The 18,249-nt window shown below is 42.9% G+C and overlaps 1 protein-coding gene across 1 annotated transcript in view; it reads right to left on the bottom strand.

Moving 5' to 3' along the window:
- Window positions 1–18,249, bottom strand: part of tmeff2a (transmembrane protein with EGF-like and two follistatin-like domains 2a) — a 100,542-nt gene that overhangs the window by 8,722 nt on the left and 73,571 nt on the right. The window contains exons 5-6 of the mRNA XM_076111755.1: window positions 11,266–11,362; window positions 113–261 (exon numbers count right to left, since the gene is read on the bottom strand). Coding sequence (XP_075967870.1) covers window positions 113–261; window positions 11,266–11,362 — 246 coding nt within the window. The remainder of the gene's footprint in view (window positions 1–112; window positions 262–11,265; window positions 11,363–18,249) is intronic.

The following is an 18,249-nucleotide window of genomic DNA, read 5'->3' as shown; positions in this document are numbered from 1 at the left end:
CCCAACTTTAACCTGACGGCTTCTGCTATGTATGTGTGTGTGTGTGCGTGTGTGAGGGTGATGTCGTGTCTGTTGGAGCGATCGCATGCTGTGCGTGTTTTGGAGATCTGACCTTGGCAGTGGCCCAGGTACTTGACCTCGATGCGTTCCTGCTTCTGACAGGACGCCTCCTTCACCTGGCAGGGGTTGTCATAGGAACGACCGTCTGAGGCACACACCGGGTTGAAGCTGATGTGGGAACAGTCGATGTTGCAAACACACCTGCAGAGCAAGAAATCATATTAGTCGAGGCGTCCCAGCATTTTGTTTTATTATCTATGCCAAGATCTGAGATAAATGAGATGTGAAGTATTAATAAAAACGATAGCATCTTTATTCTGAGAGACTTGTATGTGGTTTTGACAGCGAGGGACGCGGACTCGTTTGGGGATTAAAAAACGAGACAGAAAAAAAACAAACAGTACAGCTTGCACTCAGTCAGGATGTTGGACCATGCATAGTAATCCTGTTCAAACTGGGTTCTGGCACATTCAATCTGACACAATAGAAAATGGATTTAACTCCACGAGACAGACTCCACGGAAGGCTTGATTGACAGATGATGTGTTCTTATAATGGCAGGAAGCAATTAATAATGACAGAATTGTAGATAACAAAGCAGTACATTTTTTTGTGTTGCAGGGGAAATTGCAGCACAAAAAACAGCCGCCATTCCAAGGCTTTCAGATATGTAATTTATTCTAGATAACATTGAAAATAGCCTGAATGGAAAATAATAACGTATAAGCTAAAGCTATCATAGTGCACACTGAAACAGCTCGGTGAAAAAAGAAGAAAAAAATTCATTGAAGATTGCAGAGCAGCTTTCTGGTATTACCCCATGTCTTTTTAATGTCCTTCAACAAAGCCCACTCGGCTGAGAAATTCTTTAAAGCGATCTTGATGAGGAGGACGGCCGCAGAACATTGGCTTCGAGGCCACAGGCATGTCTGGTGTGTTATTGTCACAGCTCGGCACTAAAGTGTGGCCTACATTACCTTCAAATGGAAATTCTGTTATTTCCACAAGCAAGTAACAATCACTGATAGCTTGATTAGCTTAAAGTGGCAATATACATGTTTTTTTTTTTGTTGCTTTATCTCATCATTATGAAGTAAATGCTGATTGCACAATGTAATGGCTATAGAATAATGACACCCTTGGCGTTCCGATTGTTTCCCTATTAGCCTCGCTTTCACTATGCAATTCTGTCCGCCACTGGGTCGTGGTCTCCCGGGGAAAATGAAGGCTCCATTTTTTTTACTAGTTTTACTCTGCCTGCATAATAGCACTGAGCTCAGGGTTTTTAGTTCAAATTGGTGTTCTTATGGTTGGTTCTTGCTTTGGACAGTAGCCAGGCTAGTAGCGGTGGCTATGTTGCTAACGCCACTGCTAGGTAACGCTAGCAGCCCGAAAACGAACCAGGGGCTGCAAAAGAAACAAACATCTGTGTTTGTTTCTGGCTGCTAGTGTTAGCTACCGCTAGGCTAACACTAGCAGCCAGACAGAGACATCTACGATACGTTGTCCGTTTGGTAATCCAAAAACAGATTTATTTTCTCTTTTTTGCAGTCTCCTTTCAAAAATGAGCTACTATATTCTGTTGTATCGGTTATAACTGATGATTATATTCAGTGCAAGTTTGCAAAAGCTTTTTTACATTAGTGACTACGAGCCAAATTAAAATTGTGTTCGGGTTTAGTAAAAGACATCATGGTTTGGGTTAAAATGACTACATTTGTTATGTTATTTAAGGACGGCAATTTAAATAAATAAACGGTCACTTTTGGTTTCAAACGAGACACGATCAGAAGTCTCCTTTGTTTTTTTGCCCCATCCACCACTCCAACCTCCTCCCGACACAAACTTTCGCGGACGGTCTTTTGAAATGATACGTCAGAAACATATGTAATCCGCGAAAAGTTGTTTCCCTCGAAAACCAATATATACCCAAATATAAAGAGAGAGTGAATGTCAATGTTGTCTTTGGCATATAGCTATGCTTTTTGTACTCCGTATATCAGATCAGTTGCGCCCTTCCATACAGCTGATGTTTCTAATGTGCTTTTGTGGCAGACTAATGCATTCATTTCTCAGCGACTCAGGCGCTTACTTGATACTTTCAGCGCTCGCAAATTAACCGGGCAATTTGCTGTCGCACCACAATTTTCGGTGAAATTTAAGTGTGAGACATTCTGTGTTTCTCTCCATGTGTATGAGTGTGTGTGTGTGTGTGTGATAGTCTGTGTGTGCGACATCTGCAAAAATGACAGAGAGAGAGAGTCAGCACATACACCTGCGTGCATGCGCATTAATGTTTGTGTGTTTGTGTGTGTGTGCACGTCTTTTGGCACACGTGTAGTGTGACCCTTAAGTGCGTGACAGGCCTGATCAGCAGAAATTATACCCAGATTGCCTTCCCTAGACAGTTGCTGCTGAGTAGCACTGAACGCTAGATTCTGTAATTATAAATCTGTCATTATTCTCCTGGTCTTTTCATTTTCCCCTGGTGCCAAGCTCCTAGTAAAGCACAGGCATTCAGCTGTCTTACAGCCGCATTTGCATATGCGCCCACGTGGGCGCCCGCCAACACATAACCGTGTGCCCACACACACACACAAACACACACACATGAGCAGACACCTTCTCAATCAGCCATGATGATTCGTACTGCTGACATTGATGTTGATTGAAACGCCGTGCAGCAAAGTGTGGCAGTGCTCAGCTACTGTTATAATGATGGATCAGCAAAGTAAGAATGATGTAAAGAAGGGCTTTGTTATGCATCAGAGAAGACAAAAGCCTGCGTGACACTGCAGGTGAGCCGATGCAGCTCTGAATGACCTGCCACTGCAAAGGGTTACACAATGACACTGCAAAAAGAGTAGGATTTTCCTGAAAAATAACGTATAGACCGATCCCAAAAAAATTATGAGAGCTAGCTACCTTGGCTCCTATAAAATGACATTCCGATACAACTAAACTACATTCTCAAACTAGTTTTGAGATAAACAAGTGTATTACAATTGCAGTTTTAAACAGCAAAAAAAAATGCAACTAACTACTTTGTTAGGTTTAGGCAACTCAACTACTTGGTTAGGTTGGGTAAAAAACATAGTTTGGGTTCAAATGACTACGTTTGTAAGGTTATTTAAGCTGCGGACGTAAATTAGTATAAGTAAACGTTCACGCTCAGTGGTCTCCTGGGTGAAAGTCCTGTGTTTGTCTGACCCATCCACAACTCCAACCTCTTCCTTACATGAACATCATTTCAAAAACAAACGTAATCCACATATTATGTTTCCATTCCCTCGAAACATAATACAGCTCGGCGAAGGGGCAAACGGACAGAGCTCCTTCTAAAACGAGAGAGAATGTGGGGTTTAACTGTCACCTGCTGACGACTACCCTAACCTCGTGGAGTCAGTAGGCTCATTGTGTTTAAAGGATTGATTCACCCAAATTACAAAAAAAGATATATTCCGTCTAACCCCAAGACGATCTCTAGCTGTGCATAGTTTGGGTTTTATTTGCAAAGGTTTTGAAATATCTGCCTCAAGACCTCGCTGTCAACAGCTGTCAACAGAGAAATAGTCCCAAAATGAACTGTTGACAGTCCGTATCACCCACAGAAGTAAAGATACTGTCTGTGGAAAATTATTTTGTTATTGAATTTTTATATCTGTGATTTGTTTCACTACAAATTAATCCCCATTCGCTTCCCAATAAAGGGTATAAAAGTGACAAGAATCAGAGATAAGAATACATTGATAAACAACCACAGATCCAACACAAAGTCTTTGTGACAAAAATTGATAAAAAATATATATTTTCACTCTTGAGCTCATCTGCCTCTGATCTGTGTGTGTGCGTGTGTGTGTGTGTGTGTGTCACCACTCTCTCTCTAGCTATTAACATATGCCGAGCTTTTCACGGAGAAAAAATAATACAATAAAATACTCTACCTGTATACAACACTGCCTGAAAACCTTACCTTGAATCGTCAGTATGTAAAACACACAGTAGTATCATGAAATGTACCAGTGGCAATATAAATCTTGCAACATCAATGTGTACGCTGACAGCGGCATATGTCACATCAAAAGTACACCAGCCCCTAACTCCTCTTGGTTGAAGGCAAATACTGAAGAACTCTGTTTTATTTACAAGGACTTGTACCCGTATAGCATTATTCAAGACAATACATTTAGGATCGTGACCTGGGTAGATTTTAGGTAGCATAAAAGCAAAAAACGTGTATTACTCCCCATGTCTACTGTTGTTGGTGTAGCAGTAGACAACAGGTATTTGTCATTCAGTATTTGATATCAAAATGAAGAAAATATGTTTTCTTTTAGTCACAGATAATTAAAACTACATATAGTTTACAAAAAAAGAAGTAAAAATATGAAATATTGTCCAACTGTGGCTTAATTGTGTTGTGCTGAATTGGCTTGGAGAGAATTTTATTGTTATAAATATAACTACTATATATTTTTTGGTATCCGATCATGGACAGTGTATCTAGACAAGTGTCAAATCCTCTAAGAGGGATAGATACACACCCCTACCTCCATTGTGAAAGGTAAATGCAGATACCACACATTTAAAGACAAAATTATATGTAGAGCTAGATACAGGCTAGAGACGCAAGTGAGTTCTTTTTTTTAGGTTGAGTTAACCTTTAAAGTGTATTAAAAAAAACAGACTTTAATTTAGCAATAGCCACCCACCACAGAGACGATTAGGCTCACAATTAAAATGGCTGCTTTATCATTAAAAGTATCTAAATGAGCATAGTTCAATCATGAAAGGAGGCAGCGAGAAGAATGGTGATGAACTAAGAAAGCGAAACATCTTAAGAGCTTCTGAGCTAAAAGGAAATGTTCACACGTAGGGAGTATAGGCTTCACGCTGCACACATGTACATGTAGACATGCACATTATCCCCCCACAACCTCCCACCGTAGGAGAGCTTTCAGAGCCTCGGCCATCCCGAGAGGCCGCTGTTGCTCGGTGGCTGATGTCTGGGCTTCATGCATTTTTAATGAGGCCTCTCACTTTCTCCACAATAGGCACTATACCACCAGACTGCAGTGCGTCAACACATCCTAATGCTGCCCGCACACGCACTCGAACACCTGCAGACAGGCGTGCGCAAACAGCCATGTACATGCACGGGGCGGGCGATCGCTTTGTGATAAGCATCGCTTTTTTATTTTTCTCTCTCTCTCTCTCTCACACACCAAATCATTGCTTTCACACATTCTGCTGAGAGGCACAAAGTCGTTGAGAAGTGCTCGTGGTGTTTGTGTGTGAACGTGTGTGCTGTACATATCGGAGTGTGTGTGCCACGAGAGCGCACTTTCTCGGCAGGATGTGTCATATTGATTAGTTCCCCGCGATTGTTTCCCTCCCATCAAAGTCCCCCCCAGACTGTCTGCTGGCTTCCCAACCGAAAAGGGCACTTTACACACGTATTTTATTACTTTAAATAAAAAAAAAAATGTAACCTTTATTTAGACAGACAGTAATCTCATTGGTTCTCAAGAGGGACCCGGTTAAGACACAACAGCAATACGCCACAAAGTTACAGACAGACAGGACATTCATACAAAGACGAAATAGAACACAAATTATAAAAAAAAGTGGGTAGTTTAATAACTATGTACATGCTGCTCTCTAAAAATAAGTTTAAAATCATACTGGACAGTTTTCGTTTTTTGTTTTTACCAAATTCTGTACGGACTGACGGGATGGAGAGAGTGATGAAGCGCTGGGAGCGTAGACTACGGCAGCCCTGTTTTATGTGATATGCATGCGGATGAGTAATTGGGCAGCAATCGAAGGGTGGATTTATAGATAACATTATACCAGTGCAAAGTTTGGCGCATGGATAATGGCGGCCAGTTGACTAAAGAATAAAGAGTGTAATTGTGTGTGAGGGGTTTACAACTGGTTATGAATCTCAGCGCTCCGTGATAGACAGCGTCCAACAGGTGAAGAGAGTGAAGAGCTGCAGCGTTCACGTACAAAACATCCCCATCATCCAGACGAGGCAAGAAAGCGGCAGCAGCAAGCCATTTCCTGGCATTTAAGAAGAAACGGGATTGTGTTCCTTAAAAAAAAGGAATCCAATTTCCTTTAAAGATGATCAATACGGAACTTTGAAAGAAAGGCTTTCATCAATATTGCTATGCCTAAATATTTGAAGGGAAACTTTGTAGGACGCTGTAACATAAACACACTGCAGCTGATGCCAACATATCCACTGACGGCCTCATGTTGTGTACAAATCCTGAGCAGCAAACCTCATTGCAACTGAACATAGCATTGATTTTCATAATCCTTAGCCTCAAATGTCACTGTAATCCTTTGAAAAAATGAGTGAAAGGCAAACAGGCAGACAGGGAGAGAGAGAGAACGAGAGATAAGAAGAGAGAGAGAATAAATCAGCAATGTTGACACAGAAAGAAAAAGGGAGAAAGAGAGAAGAGAGGATATACGTCCATATATATATATTCACATATATATATATATTTATATACAGTATATATACTAGGCTTGAGCGATATGGTGAGATAATCGTCCAATACGACATTAGTTGGCCACAAAATGGTCCTCACGTGTCCTGTTATGAACTCCCCGTTCAACAGAATACACAAGTCTACCACGACTCCATCCAAAAGGAGCAGCCGGACCAAAAACACCTACCACAATGAGCAATCAACCCTCGATCTTTGGGGCTTTCGCAAAGGCAACAAAATATCTGTGTGACTATAAATTTATCGTTGTTTTTCTGAAAGCAGTATCGTCAGGAAGGGAATTTCAATATCATCCCAGTACTTCCCATTAATTACCTAGACTCTGGCGGCCGGCCAAAGTCTATTTTCTTCCGCCACAGTTTTATAATGAACCACACATATTGTTTTACACTTTTCAACAGGTGGGCTGGCTGGCCCCCTCCGCAATCGAATGGCTACAAAGAGATGCAAAACAACCTCAGAGATGCGAATCATCCACAAAAAGACTCAACATGAGTTAAAGTTACAAAACAACTACAAAGAGTCACAAAAAACCCCAAAGAGATGATAAAAGACTACAAAGAGACATCAAACAACCTCAAAGAGATACAAAACAACCTCAAAGAGATGCAAATCATCCACAAACAGACTAATAACGAGTGCAAGGAGTCACAAAACAACTACAAAGAGACGCAAAATGACTACGAAGAGATTATAATGCAACACAAACAAAAACAAAAAATGACCACAAAGAAATGGCAAACTCATTCAAAGGAAAGCAGAATTCCCATAAATTCGTTGTGGGTGTCTTGTTCCTGTGTAGGAGGGATGTCGTGGGGTCAGGGAGCTTGAACATGGCCCATTGTCTCATAATCTGTCCAAGTCAGTAATGTGTGGAGGGCTTCCAGGGGGATGTTGTGTGTACTTGTGTGTGTGTGTGCATGTACCCAGCTCAAGCAAAACAAAGGCAGCTGCCCACCTTCCCTGTTGGCCTGTGGACTGTCTGGCTTTTCATTGAAATTCTCTTTGCCCTTCATAGAATGGGCTTTAATAAGGTCGCAAGTGGCGTCTTTGAAAAGCCCCGCGCTCCTTTCTCGGGAGGTCTAAACCCAGCGTTCACACGGCAAGCGTCCCCGTAGCCCCTCTCTATGACTAGCCCAGTATTTGCTCCTCCTCTACCATAATTATATCAACACTGATGGGTGCTATTGACGGGTTTGAAAGCATGGCTTTTTGCGGGTAATTACGGTTTCACACCACAAATTGATCTAAATGGGTTTTTGCGACACTCTATTGATCTTTGAGGGGTAAATTGGTATTTTTTTTGCCTGCCTCCTGCCTCCAGAGTACATAGAGCTACAGAGGGATGGTGTAAGGAAAGCAAGGCTTTTTGTAACAGCAGGGTCAAATGCAGTATACTGTAGTTTAGCCAAACCAGGTTTAAGTCAGTCACATCACTGAGCACAATTGTATTTTCCTTATTTGTATCTAAATGATGATGACAAATATAATCAAAGGAATGTTGATTGATGAAGGGACTGGGATGGAAAAGCTGTCCTGACCATAATAATTATAATATTAATAAAGCACATTATGACAACAGCCCATCATCATAAATGTCACACATGCTATTCTGTTGTCAAAGTGTATTAAAAGACATCAAAATGTCGTGTCATGATTGCACTGAAGAGCACACTGATGGTTTATTCCTCTAAAGGCCACAAAGAATGCTGTTGATGCCACCAGCAATGGCTCGACATTTTGGAAAGCAATACATTCATATCATAGTGGCTTTAATAGTACTTATAGTTCCAGATCTCTGACTTGTTGCCCAAATTTCTCAAAGAGATTAAAGGACTACTTCACCTACACAATGACCATTTGTATATCATAGAGTTGGGTCAATTTCTTGCATTTTACCGGTCCGGGGCTTCCATGGGTTTGATTATATGCAAACCTGCTAAACACGCATTTTTCACTATGACACATTCTGGCAAATTAAAAAGTAGCCTACATTAGCACGCCAACTAAATACAACTTGAATTGCATTAATAACAAGAAATATGACTATCAGACTAACGGAGCCACTAGACAGGTTGTGCACAATTTACCGCCGAGCGTATGCCAGCTACAGGAAGGAGATCAAATTTCAGTAGAGCTAAGGGGGGAAGAGGCGTAGATGAGCGTTGTGTTTGTTTACGAGAAAGTTCATGTGTTTTTTGGGGCGACGAGTCGGGTCTCGCCTAGCCAGTACAAAGTTATAGTTGAGAACGTAGCAGCGCAGTGTGTGTACAGTTTATTCGTCTGTGAATGAATGCTGCAACTTCTCAACACCAAAGCCCCTGTTTACACTGCACTCATACGGTGGTTCCGGTTGATAACATCGCAGCAGCCTAGCACCCACCCTCTGGTTCCCCCTCATGACACCGATAGCTCTGCCAGCACTTTTGTCGTTGCTTGCACTGTTAGCACAGTTAGCTAAGAATTGCCGGCTTAGCCGTCGCCATGTTGAGAAAGCAAATACCCCCAAAAATGGAATGATTCTGTTGGTGCCGTAAGATGCAACAGTGAAGTCCGTTTACAGCCCCTTACCAATCAGCTGTGCACTATGTCATGCAAGTCATGAGAGACAGCAAGCTACGACGGGTCAGGATCTAATGTATGTCTGTGGGCTTCGTGATTGCCTGATCTTCCACGGTGGCCATATAGTCCGACCAGAAACAACAACTTTTAAAAGAATGGTTTGTAACTTTTGGGATACACACTTTCAAGATATTCACTTGTTTGCAGAGAGTTGAATGATGCCACTCTCATATCTCATATCAATCTTCTAATTCAACTGTAGAAAAGTGAAGAAGCGGATTTTCCCAAAAATGTCCAACAACTCCTTTAAAAATGATTTCTTGGATCAATACGACAAAAGCTTCCGCAGCTTCTATGTCGGCTGCAGAGGACATCGCCAAGACGGACACATCAGTCGCTACTAAATGGTTAGAGCGCAATGATAACACGCTCCCAAACACAACACAACTAATATGAATAATGCATCAGACTAAATGATGAAGTGAAAACAAAATAACACTTGAGTCTGATTATCAGGCCACTTTGAGTCCCACATACCCTAAAACGCAGTGGCTAGCAATTTACGGGGCATATATTTATCCATTCGCAGTGTTTGTATGAAAATAAGAAAAAGGCATTATAATGAACACATCACTTTTCCCGTCTCCTGGCTTTTGATTACAGTCATCTCTCTCTTCTCATTGTTTGATTAACTGCCGGTTTTGTTTGATTAAAATCCGCTGCCGCCTGATTGGAACAATATTCATTTTAATCAAAATGATCCTGCGCCGCGCCAGCGGTTGGCTGCTGTTTGATGAAAATTACCTGCTGTTGGGTTGCGATCACCTGTCTGATTATTCGCCAGAAACATTTTCTTGTCAAAGTACCTTGGGGCTTTTGAAAGATTAAAAGAGAACTTGTAGTTTCCATTCTACAAGAAAGGACGCTGAAATATTCATGTCTGTTTGTGTCAACTGCTTTTTTTTAACAGGATACATTACTGACTGAGGCTGCCTCTCTTGTCTTATCCATTGTCTTATTTGTTTTTTTGGGGGGGGGGGGGGGGGGGGGTAGGCTTTGTTCCAGTTATGCTGCACATGTTTGAGGCTCCATTATCTCGAATGCTTTCAGTTTTGTGTGCGCGCACCATCGACACTGTGCTGTTGTGACCTTATGAATTTGACCTTTGGGGATTAAGAAATTGCCAATAAATCAATTTCCGTGTTTTAGCAGAATGTTAAGGTGCATTTGTGAAAGTGGGTGGCATCACGAGGAGTGGACTCCAGCTGTTTGGTATTTGCAACAAGGCTCAGAATGCATCATGAAGCCATTCGCTGGCATTACATTTACGGCACACCAGGGTACATTATCTTTCCATTACATCAGGCAGTTTGGTAGAGCCATACTCTCAGGGCACTTCTAATTTCAAGCGGTACGTCTGGGATTTCTTACACGGCCTGCCTTATATTTTGCTGATACCAGCCGATCCTTGTTCCTCACCCAATCAGCGACGTTGGTTCACTGAAGCTGCCGAAAGCAAGTGCTCCGATGCTGCTGTCTGGTGCAGAAAAACCGTGCACCAGTCGAGCCTTCATCTAATTGAGCTCTGCACCCGCATTGTTTATCCTGCACCCGTGAGGGTGCTTCTGGCGCTGCTCCTTTGCTGATGCGCGCCGATAACATATCACCCGAATCCGTCTCAACCGCAACAAACGGTTAAACTCACGGCGAACTTTATTTCTTCGCTGAACTAGTTTTCCTTGGATGAGTCAAAGTCATTTTTGGCCTGACATTGGCAAGTCCTGTAAGGATAATAATTGGATTTCCAGAATAAGCGGAAAAAAAAATCTCCTTTCTCTCTGTGCCCTGCTCTAGTAATTGAGGTTAAATGAAATGGTCAACCATCCAGTAAACCTTCAGTGGGTGTTCAGCAGCGGATGTGTGCAGCATAAAGAAGAGTTCTCATCTGAATTCTTAGTGTTCAAACTCGCAAACATTTTTTGGAAAGGCAAATATTAATTTATATATATATTGGAGGGATTTTTTGACAAAAGAAATATGAAAAGGTGTCACGATCACTTGAGTCTAGCTGTGTAGGTCAACTGGTGTCACGTGGCTTTTTGTGTGTGTGCAAACTCACCAAACATCCTCGGCGTCCACGTCGCATTCAGCCCCGAACTGGCAAATATCGCAGGTAGACGTTTCCTTCTGCCCTGCCTCGGTGGAGCCCTCTCCTCCTAAAAAAAAAAAGGGACAGAGGGAGACAAGAGGAGAAAACGTTTCACGCCTGTTTCACCCAAGACGGATCTGCAACAGCGTGTCTGCGACTGTATTTGTCTAACACCCAACTGGTGCATTCAGAGGGAGTACAAACCTGTCACAAGGGCGCGTAAGAATGCACTCCCCCATTGCAATGTAATGTGACCGTGAGACATCAGCTTTAGACAACACAAGTGCATTTATATTCTGCCATAATCCCACTGAAGCCATCTCCTTCATCCTTTCAACCCCCCCCCCCCCCCCCCTCCCCCCGACTCTCATCTATCACTCCCAATATCCCCACTGATCTTTTTGGAGTCCCTCTTTTATTTCATCCCGCTGATTTCCTTGCGCTGGGAGTGCGACGACTCCTCGGCGGCGGGGTCGGTACTGCCGTCGGGCTTACGGCGGCTTAGGGACCCCGCCGGTGCATATCTCGCCTCATGAGCGGCCGAGGGGGAGAGGGAAGTAGAGAGAGAGAGAGAGAAAAAAAAAAAAGCAATCTGGCCAATCTGAAATTGCATTCTCCTACCACAGAGGACTCCTCCAGTCTCTGCCCGCTTTGGCTCTTCTTCTCTTTCCCCTCGGCCCTCATCTAGAAAATAGAAAAGCTCTATTTTTAAACTTACTAGGGCCCTTGAGGACAACTTTGGAGAAGAAGGCAAAGAGGTGGAACTTGGCATCATTTCCACATGTCATATATTTAATCCCCCCCCCCCCGCACAGACACCCGCATCCCTCCCTTGTGTCGCCACTTGCATTTCCCTCCTGAAACTTTTGTTATTTCTCGTGATCCCTGGCGGCACGCTGGATGAATTGGAAAGAACTCTTTTCGGGAGGTTTAACCTGATTTTCCGCCATCACACTTAAGTTGGGCGTGACTCTTATTTTAAGGTCAAAGTGAGTCGATGCTACTTCGCTGTCTTTCACAGTTGAATCCGGTTAGCATGTGACTTTCCTCCTCCGTAACTCAGCTTGGATTTAGTGGCTGTTGCGTCGGATTACGCCAACAGCTTCGTTCGCCTCTTTTGCCTGTGTCCAAACACACAGTGCGGCCAACAAGATTGGAAAGTTCCTTTGCCGAGGATGTTAAACTCCTTTTCAAACGCCCAGCCTTTGCTCACAATGTTCTTTCCTTTTGAAGCGGCGTCTGAAGCTGCAGGTGTTGGACGGCAGCCACGGCGGTCGTCCTCTGAATGCTGAACATTTCAACAGTCAGGTGGCAAGATGTACGTTCTGTATTCACAGCTTTGGTTCGCTTTACCTTCAGGTCACAGGACTGGCAGGACTACAAGGTGTGAAGCAGCATTGGCATGTAGCCAACCAGTGGAGCTTGAACGCCAAATTGCCTCGTATATATTTCTGGAATCTAATCTATTCAAAGTTTCCACCGGAGCTTCATTTGTTTCCAAAATATTCCTTGGAAAGTTTCTCTATGAGGTTCCCTCTTTGTTGATAAGATAATTAAGCATTGAATGTAGTGAAGGCATCTACAAATAATGGCCTTTTAGTAGAGGAAATCATTCTGGCTTACAGTTTCACGGCGGTGAGGAGGTTACAGACTTCACGTGCTGGCAGAAAGACCAGCAGCGGTATGTGCAAAGCTGGCAGTAACAAGACTCTTTATACCGCCACCTGCCTCTGCTACTGTTATCATGAACCTCATCATAGCTTAACAAAACTTTATCTGGAAAATTTCAGTTTACCACCGAGATCCATCGCCCTCCAAACAACCATCTACAGCTCCTGACAGAAATCTGAGGGGGAAACAGCTTCTTATAGCTCATTTCATTAAAGGGGCACTCCACCACTTTTTACTCATGAAGTTCAGTTTACCAATCACAAGGTGTATCAGCCGATGATGTCATCGGGGATATTTTGTCTTGGGATTGATGCGTCACTTAAAAAAGAAAAACGATGATACAAAGAGAAGATGTGGGATATGAAAGAAGTGGGTATTCAGTTGACATGTAGGGTCTAATAAAAGATTCCATCAAGTTGCATTGTGGGAAATGTACAGTAAGATCCAGTGTTTTGGGGTCTAAAAGTCAGGATACTTTGTGCTCGGCTGCACAGATTCAGACCACTCTCCGTATTATCTGTCTCTTGTGACATCTACGACATTACTGAAGTGCAATATTAACATGCTTTAAGTGGCCGAGTGAACCAATTCCAAATCCACGCGCAGAAAAATAACAAGCCAAAATAAAGGATCTGTTATTTATCATGTAATATAAAAAAGGTGATGAAATAAAACAGTCGGGAAAATGCTATCAAAAAGTATTGAAACATGAAAAAGAGAAAATAAATCATGTAGTAAAATAGTTGCTGTCGTAGCGACTCCATAGTGAGCTTGTTATAAGTTTCTCTTAAATAAGAGTACTTTTAGTCCCTAGTATGGTGTAAACTCTCAAAACTCTAGATCCCACACTAAATGTACCATAATGAAACTCGACAGCATATTTCCATTAGACCCTCCCTGCCCCGGTTACTGTCCATGTCCTTCAAACTCTTTGCCCCTGATTTGACAGACAGTCTGTCTTTTATAAATATGTCGTCTCAATCTCGAGGGTTATTTCCTCCTGAGCCACAGAAGACATTACACAACTCGCAGTACTACACACAACAGATCTTAATGCCTAAAATTAGCGAACTTCCCCTTTTCAAACTCGCTAATGCCAGCAATTCTTACAAGCCCATGTTCCTTAATTCATAGACTTTCAAGGCGTGTTGTCAGTGTTGTCCTCAAGTGTTCAACTGTGCGAGACAGTTCAATTATATGGGCTTGTTTTTCCTGTCTCACATCAGAGTTCAAGGTACTGGAGATGCAGGGACTGCAGCTAATTGAATCAGCTCTTTGACCGCTGACGTAAATGTGATTTCCCTCATTTCCACCCGTCGGGTATGTTGTGGCGTGTGAAATTTTTCACAGGGCTCTCGCAGGGCACCGGAGCTAGCCAGCCTCTCTGGCTGCTTTGTCCTCTGTCAAATGATCAGCTCCACATAAAGGCTTGTGGGCAGGCAAGCATGTAAGCTCTCCCACGACTCTCCTCTCCTACTAGAGAGAGGAGAGGGAGGGGAGGGAGAGACTGTACATGATTGTGCGATGCCTGCTCGTATTTCTTCCAAGTGCAATATGCCAGCATTGCCTCATCTCCTTCTTTCTTTCTGTCCCCTGCTCCTCAACACTACAGCCAGCACATCTTGTATGCACACACTCTTTCCCAGGATCCCCTGCCTCGGTACTGCAGGCGCAATTACCAAAAGGCGACTGGGGACTGAGAGTGTTTTCCACTCCTCATATCCCCGATAGAGTCTCCTGTAGCACTAACACAACATCGGTCCTGTTTCTGCGTCTGCTAATCCCTGGAATCAGGAGACACGGCTGGGTAATGACTGAACAGATTAGCCCATCCACTGCCCCCGCGATCACCCCCTGCCAGCCCCTACATCACCCAGTATCGATCCGAGTCTGGGCCAGACCGGTCGGCTGGCCTCCTCTGTGACTACTGTCCTAACCTCACCTTCATCTCAGCCGAATCTTTGCTTGCCTTTTTCTTTCCTTTTGTGTCAAGCAGAATAAATTCACAAAGGTTCTGTGGAGCTTCCTCGGCTGGTGAAAGGACGTATTTAATCCCCTTACTGGTGTCTGGAGCTTGGCCTTGCTGTACGTACCATATGCATACAAACTCACATAAAAATGACAACAGAATTCAACTTCTGCATTTAAACCACTAGATTCCAGCCCTGCACTCACCTTTTCCCACAGACAAAGGGGAAAAGTTTTTCTGCTCCTGTAACTTGTAAAATAGAAGCAGGGACAGCCACTGTGCAACGCAAACTAGCAAAAAATACTTGTTATAGCATATCAAATGTTTGTTTCTTTAAACTCGCTTGTCAAAATAAAAGCAATGAATGTATATATCCATCTGCACATTAGCTTATTTGATGAAATTCCTAGTATATTAAACAGAAGCAAGTTATCTAAGCTTGATATGAATTAAGGACGAATATTATGCACAAAATAATCAATTGTACAAATTCAATTTACAATAAACATTACAAAGTTGAAGAATAAGTTGAGTGGAGATCATTTGTATATATCATGGTGTAGAGCGACTTTAGATTAAGCAGGCCTAAATCTGGATAAATGTAACAGCTGATCAGTCATAGGACTTTATGATTACATTATAACTCATTGAACGTTCCAAACAAATCCGATGAGGTGCTCAGATTGAATGTGAAACAACTTTTCACCTAATAATTTACGCAAATCCATCCCAAACAGCCACTAAAAGCATGGCGGAATTAGCACGCTAACTAGCCAGCTGACTGCTAGTTAGCTAGCGAACACGTTTGTTTTTTCCACCATGCTTTACTGCTGCACTGGTCGCAGAAAATAAGCCAAAGCTGTCAATCATCTGGCGATGGCGATGCGCTGTCCTTTGTGTGTGTGGAGGAAGCATTAAGTTGTTGAATTGTACTCCTTTACTTTGGCTCTCTACTGCAAAACCTCACCTTAGTGAGTCAGCCACTTGACCATCCTGCTACGTTGATTTAAACTTCTATTTTATTTCCGTGAGTCCAAAAAGGTCACTGGTGAATGAGGCCATCTTAATGATATACAGGATTTCATGGCAAAGATGACACTCAAGACACCCTTGCCAGGGTGATGCACTTGTCGCTGCTTTATGTCTATCTGGGTTACAGTTTTCCAGTGACCACATGGAGACTCTGAACCTATGTGGAAGGAGGTTCTATGCTTTAACAACACAAAAATAGATGGTCTCAAATTCTAAGGACCTCATGCAACACGACAGAACTTACGTCCTTGTGCAACAGACGAATGGGGGACAAGTTGCGGTGTCCAATTTGTCCCCAAGCTGATCGACCTATTGACATAGACTTAAGGCTTTAATGCTGCCAAAGCCTTGACTATATACTGACACAAGGGGTGAATGTAATCTCATCTTGTTCTGAATATTACATTACATAATGTGCTATAGTATGGTAGAGCATGTTTCATTTCTACATGAAGACTGTACTGTATGCACAGGCATGGAGTGCAGGTGCCTTTCTTGTAGATACATCAATGAAACAAAAAAAGTGTATTAGGGAAGGAGATAGGAAGAAAGACCATTCATTAGAACGAGAGAACAGAGAGAAAGTGAGACAATTTCTTTTAGTGGGCAAACACACACACACACACACACACACACACACACACACACACACACGCACACACACACAAAGAAACACACCCAAACACAGACAGGAGATTTAGGGCACTCTAGCATGCAGCTATCATACGGATGATGAATGAAGCCCACGCACCCCTGGAAAACAGAGCGAGACCACTACGACCTTGGTTGCAAACACACCGGGGAGAGGAGATGAGCAGAGGGCTGGGAGGGAGACACGGGCTGATACATCCTTCATATATACGGCAGTGTGTGGTCACTGAAACAGATTCAGGGTAAACCCCACATGGCTCACTATTGTACTGAACCGCCCTGCAAAAGGTTTAGGCCGGGTTCAGACAATTTTACAGCCATGTATTCAAACTCCCTGGAGCATTTTTACTGATTTGTTTGGTTCATATGGGCTTCACCTGGGATGGGCACGTGTTGTAATTTCACAATATGGCCTTCAACGTGCATACAATCTGTATTGTGAGCAGGTATGGATATTGCACAGGGAGAATTGGTTTAGGACAATAAAACGACAGGATGAATACAGATTATTATAGTAACTTCCTATAAAATACAATAAGGCAGTGAAACCCCCGGTAGACAGTATTCTATAGCTTACCCTCATTAATATACTGTCATATACTGTCTTACCAATTGCATTGAATGTCCCAAAAGAGTTGTATACAGGCTACAGCAACAGAATAATTGCACCATGCCAGGGAAACAAAATTATGCCGATTGGCAGCTGTGATAAATCTTAGCGAGGGCTGTTTTCTTCCAGTAAACAGATATGTGATCCATGGAAGGTGATACAGGAAGCAATAAACATGAGCCAAATAGCTGATAATGGCCCGGGATGATGATACTGAATCTATGGTACGGTCACATTGTATCTGCATCACACCGCCAGCATTACATGCAGTTTGAACTCCGACTCATCTACATAAGATGTAATCCTTCAGTTGTGTGAGCAGCTCCATTAAAAGAAAGACTGCTGACAATTAAACTATGAAAGCCATCAATCAAAATGGCATCATCAATGGGCCGCTGCCCCAAGTGGCCGATCTGACAGGGCGAGCTGGGCCAGAGAACAGAAGACAGCCAAATAATCCATAAACATAATGGACATCAATATTAAAAAGATGACAGATGAGACTGCCGACAGAGGCCAGGATTCAATTTCTATTCTTTTTTTTCCCCTGCAGGAGACCATATCGCTTTTCACAAAGTCATTTGTCAGCCATAAGGCCGATGAGGAGAGGCCGAGCTCCTCCAAAAAGTGAGCCAAGGGCTGTTGTTCCAGTGACGCAAATGACAAAATGAATCAGGCATGGGGCAATAATGACTTTGATATGAATGTTACCATCAAAATGCTTGGTGGGCATTGGCATGGAAACACAAAACACCGCCCATATAGTAGTACTCCCATAGACTGAGGTGGACGTAGTCACAGTGTAGTCACCCATTGGATTGTGGACTGTCATTTTGAAGCCTCGAGTTTGCGTTTGGCCATTGGAACTTGGCTTTTGACCGTCGCTATCTTGTTTTTTTTGCAACCAGAAGTGCCACTAGTTGTAAGACGAAAACGTGGACCGGACCCAGACCGGACAACGCCCTGGCAGCGACCAGTCAATCACAAGGGAGCCATGCCCTAAAGCATCCTTGTTTATAAC

The sequence above is a fragment of the Anarhichas minor genome, unplaced genomic scaffold (genome assembly GCF_050575085.1).
Source record: "Anarhichas minor isolate MPS153535 unplaced genomic scaffold, ASM5057508v1 ptg000004l, whole genome shotgun sequence".
NCBI lineage: Eukaryota > Metazoa > Chordata > Actinopteri > Perciformes > Anarhichadidae > Anarhichas > Anarhichas minor.
The sequence above is the reverse complement of the archived record's forward strand: the minus strand, read 5'-3'. Positions and strand labels throughout refer to the sequence as shown.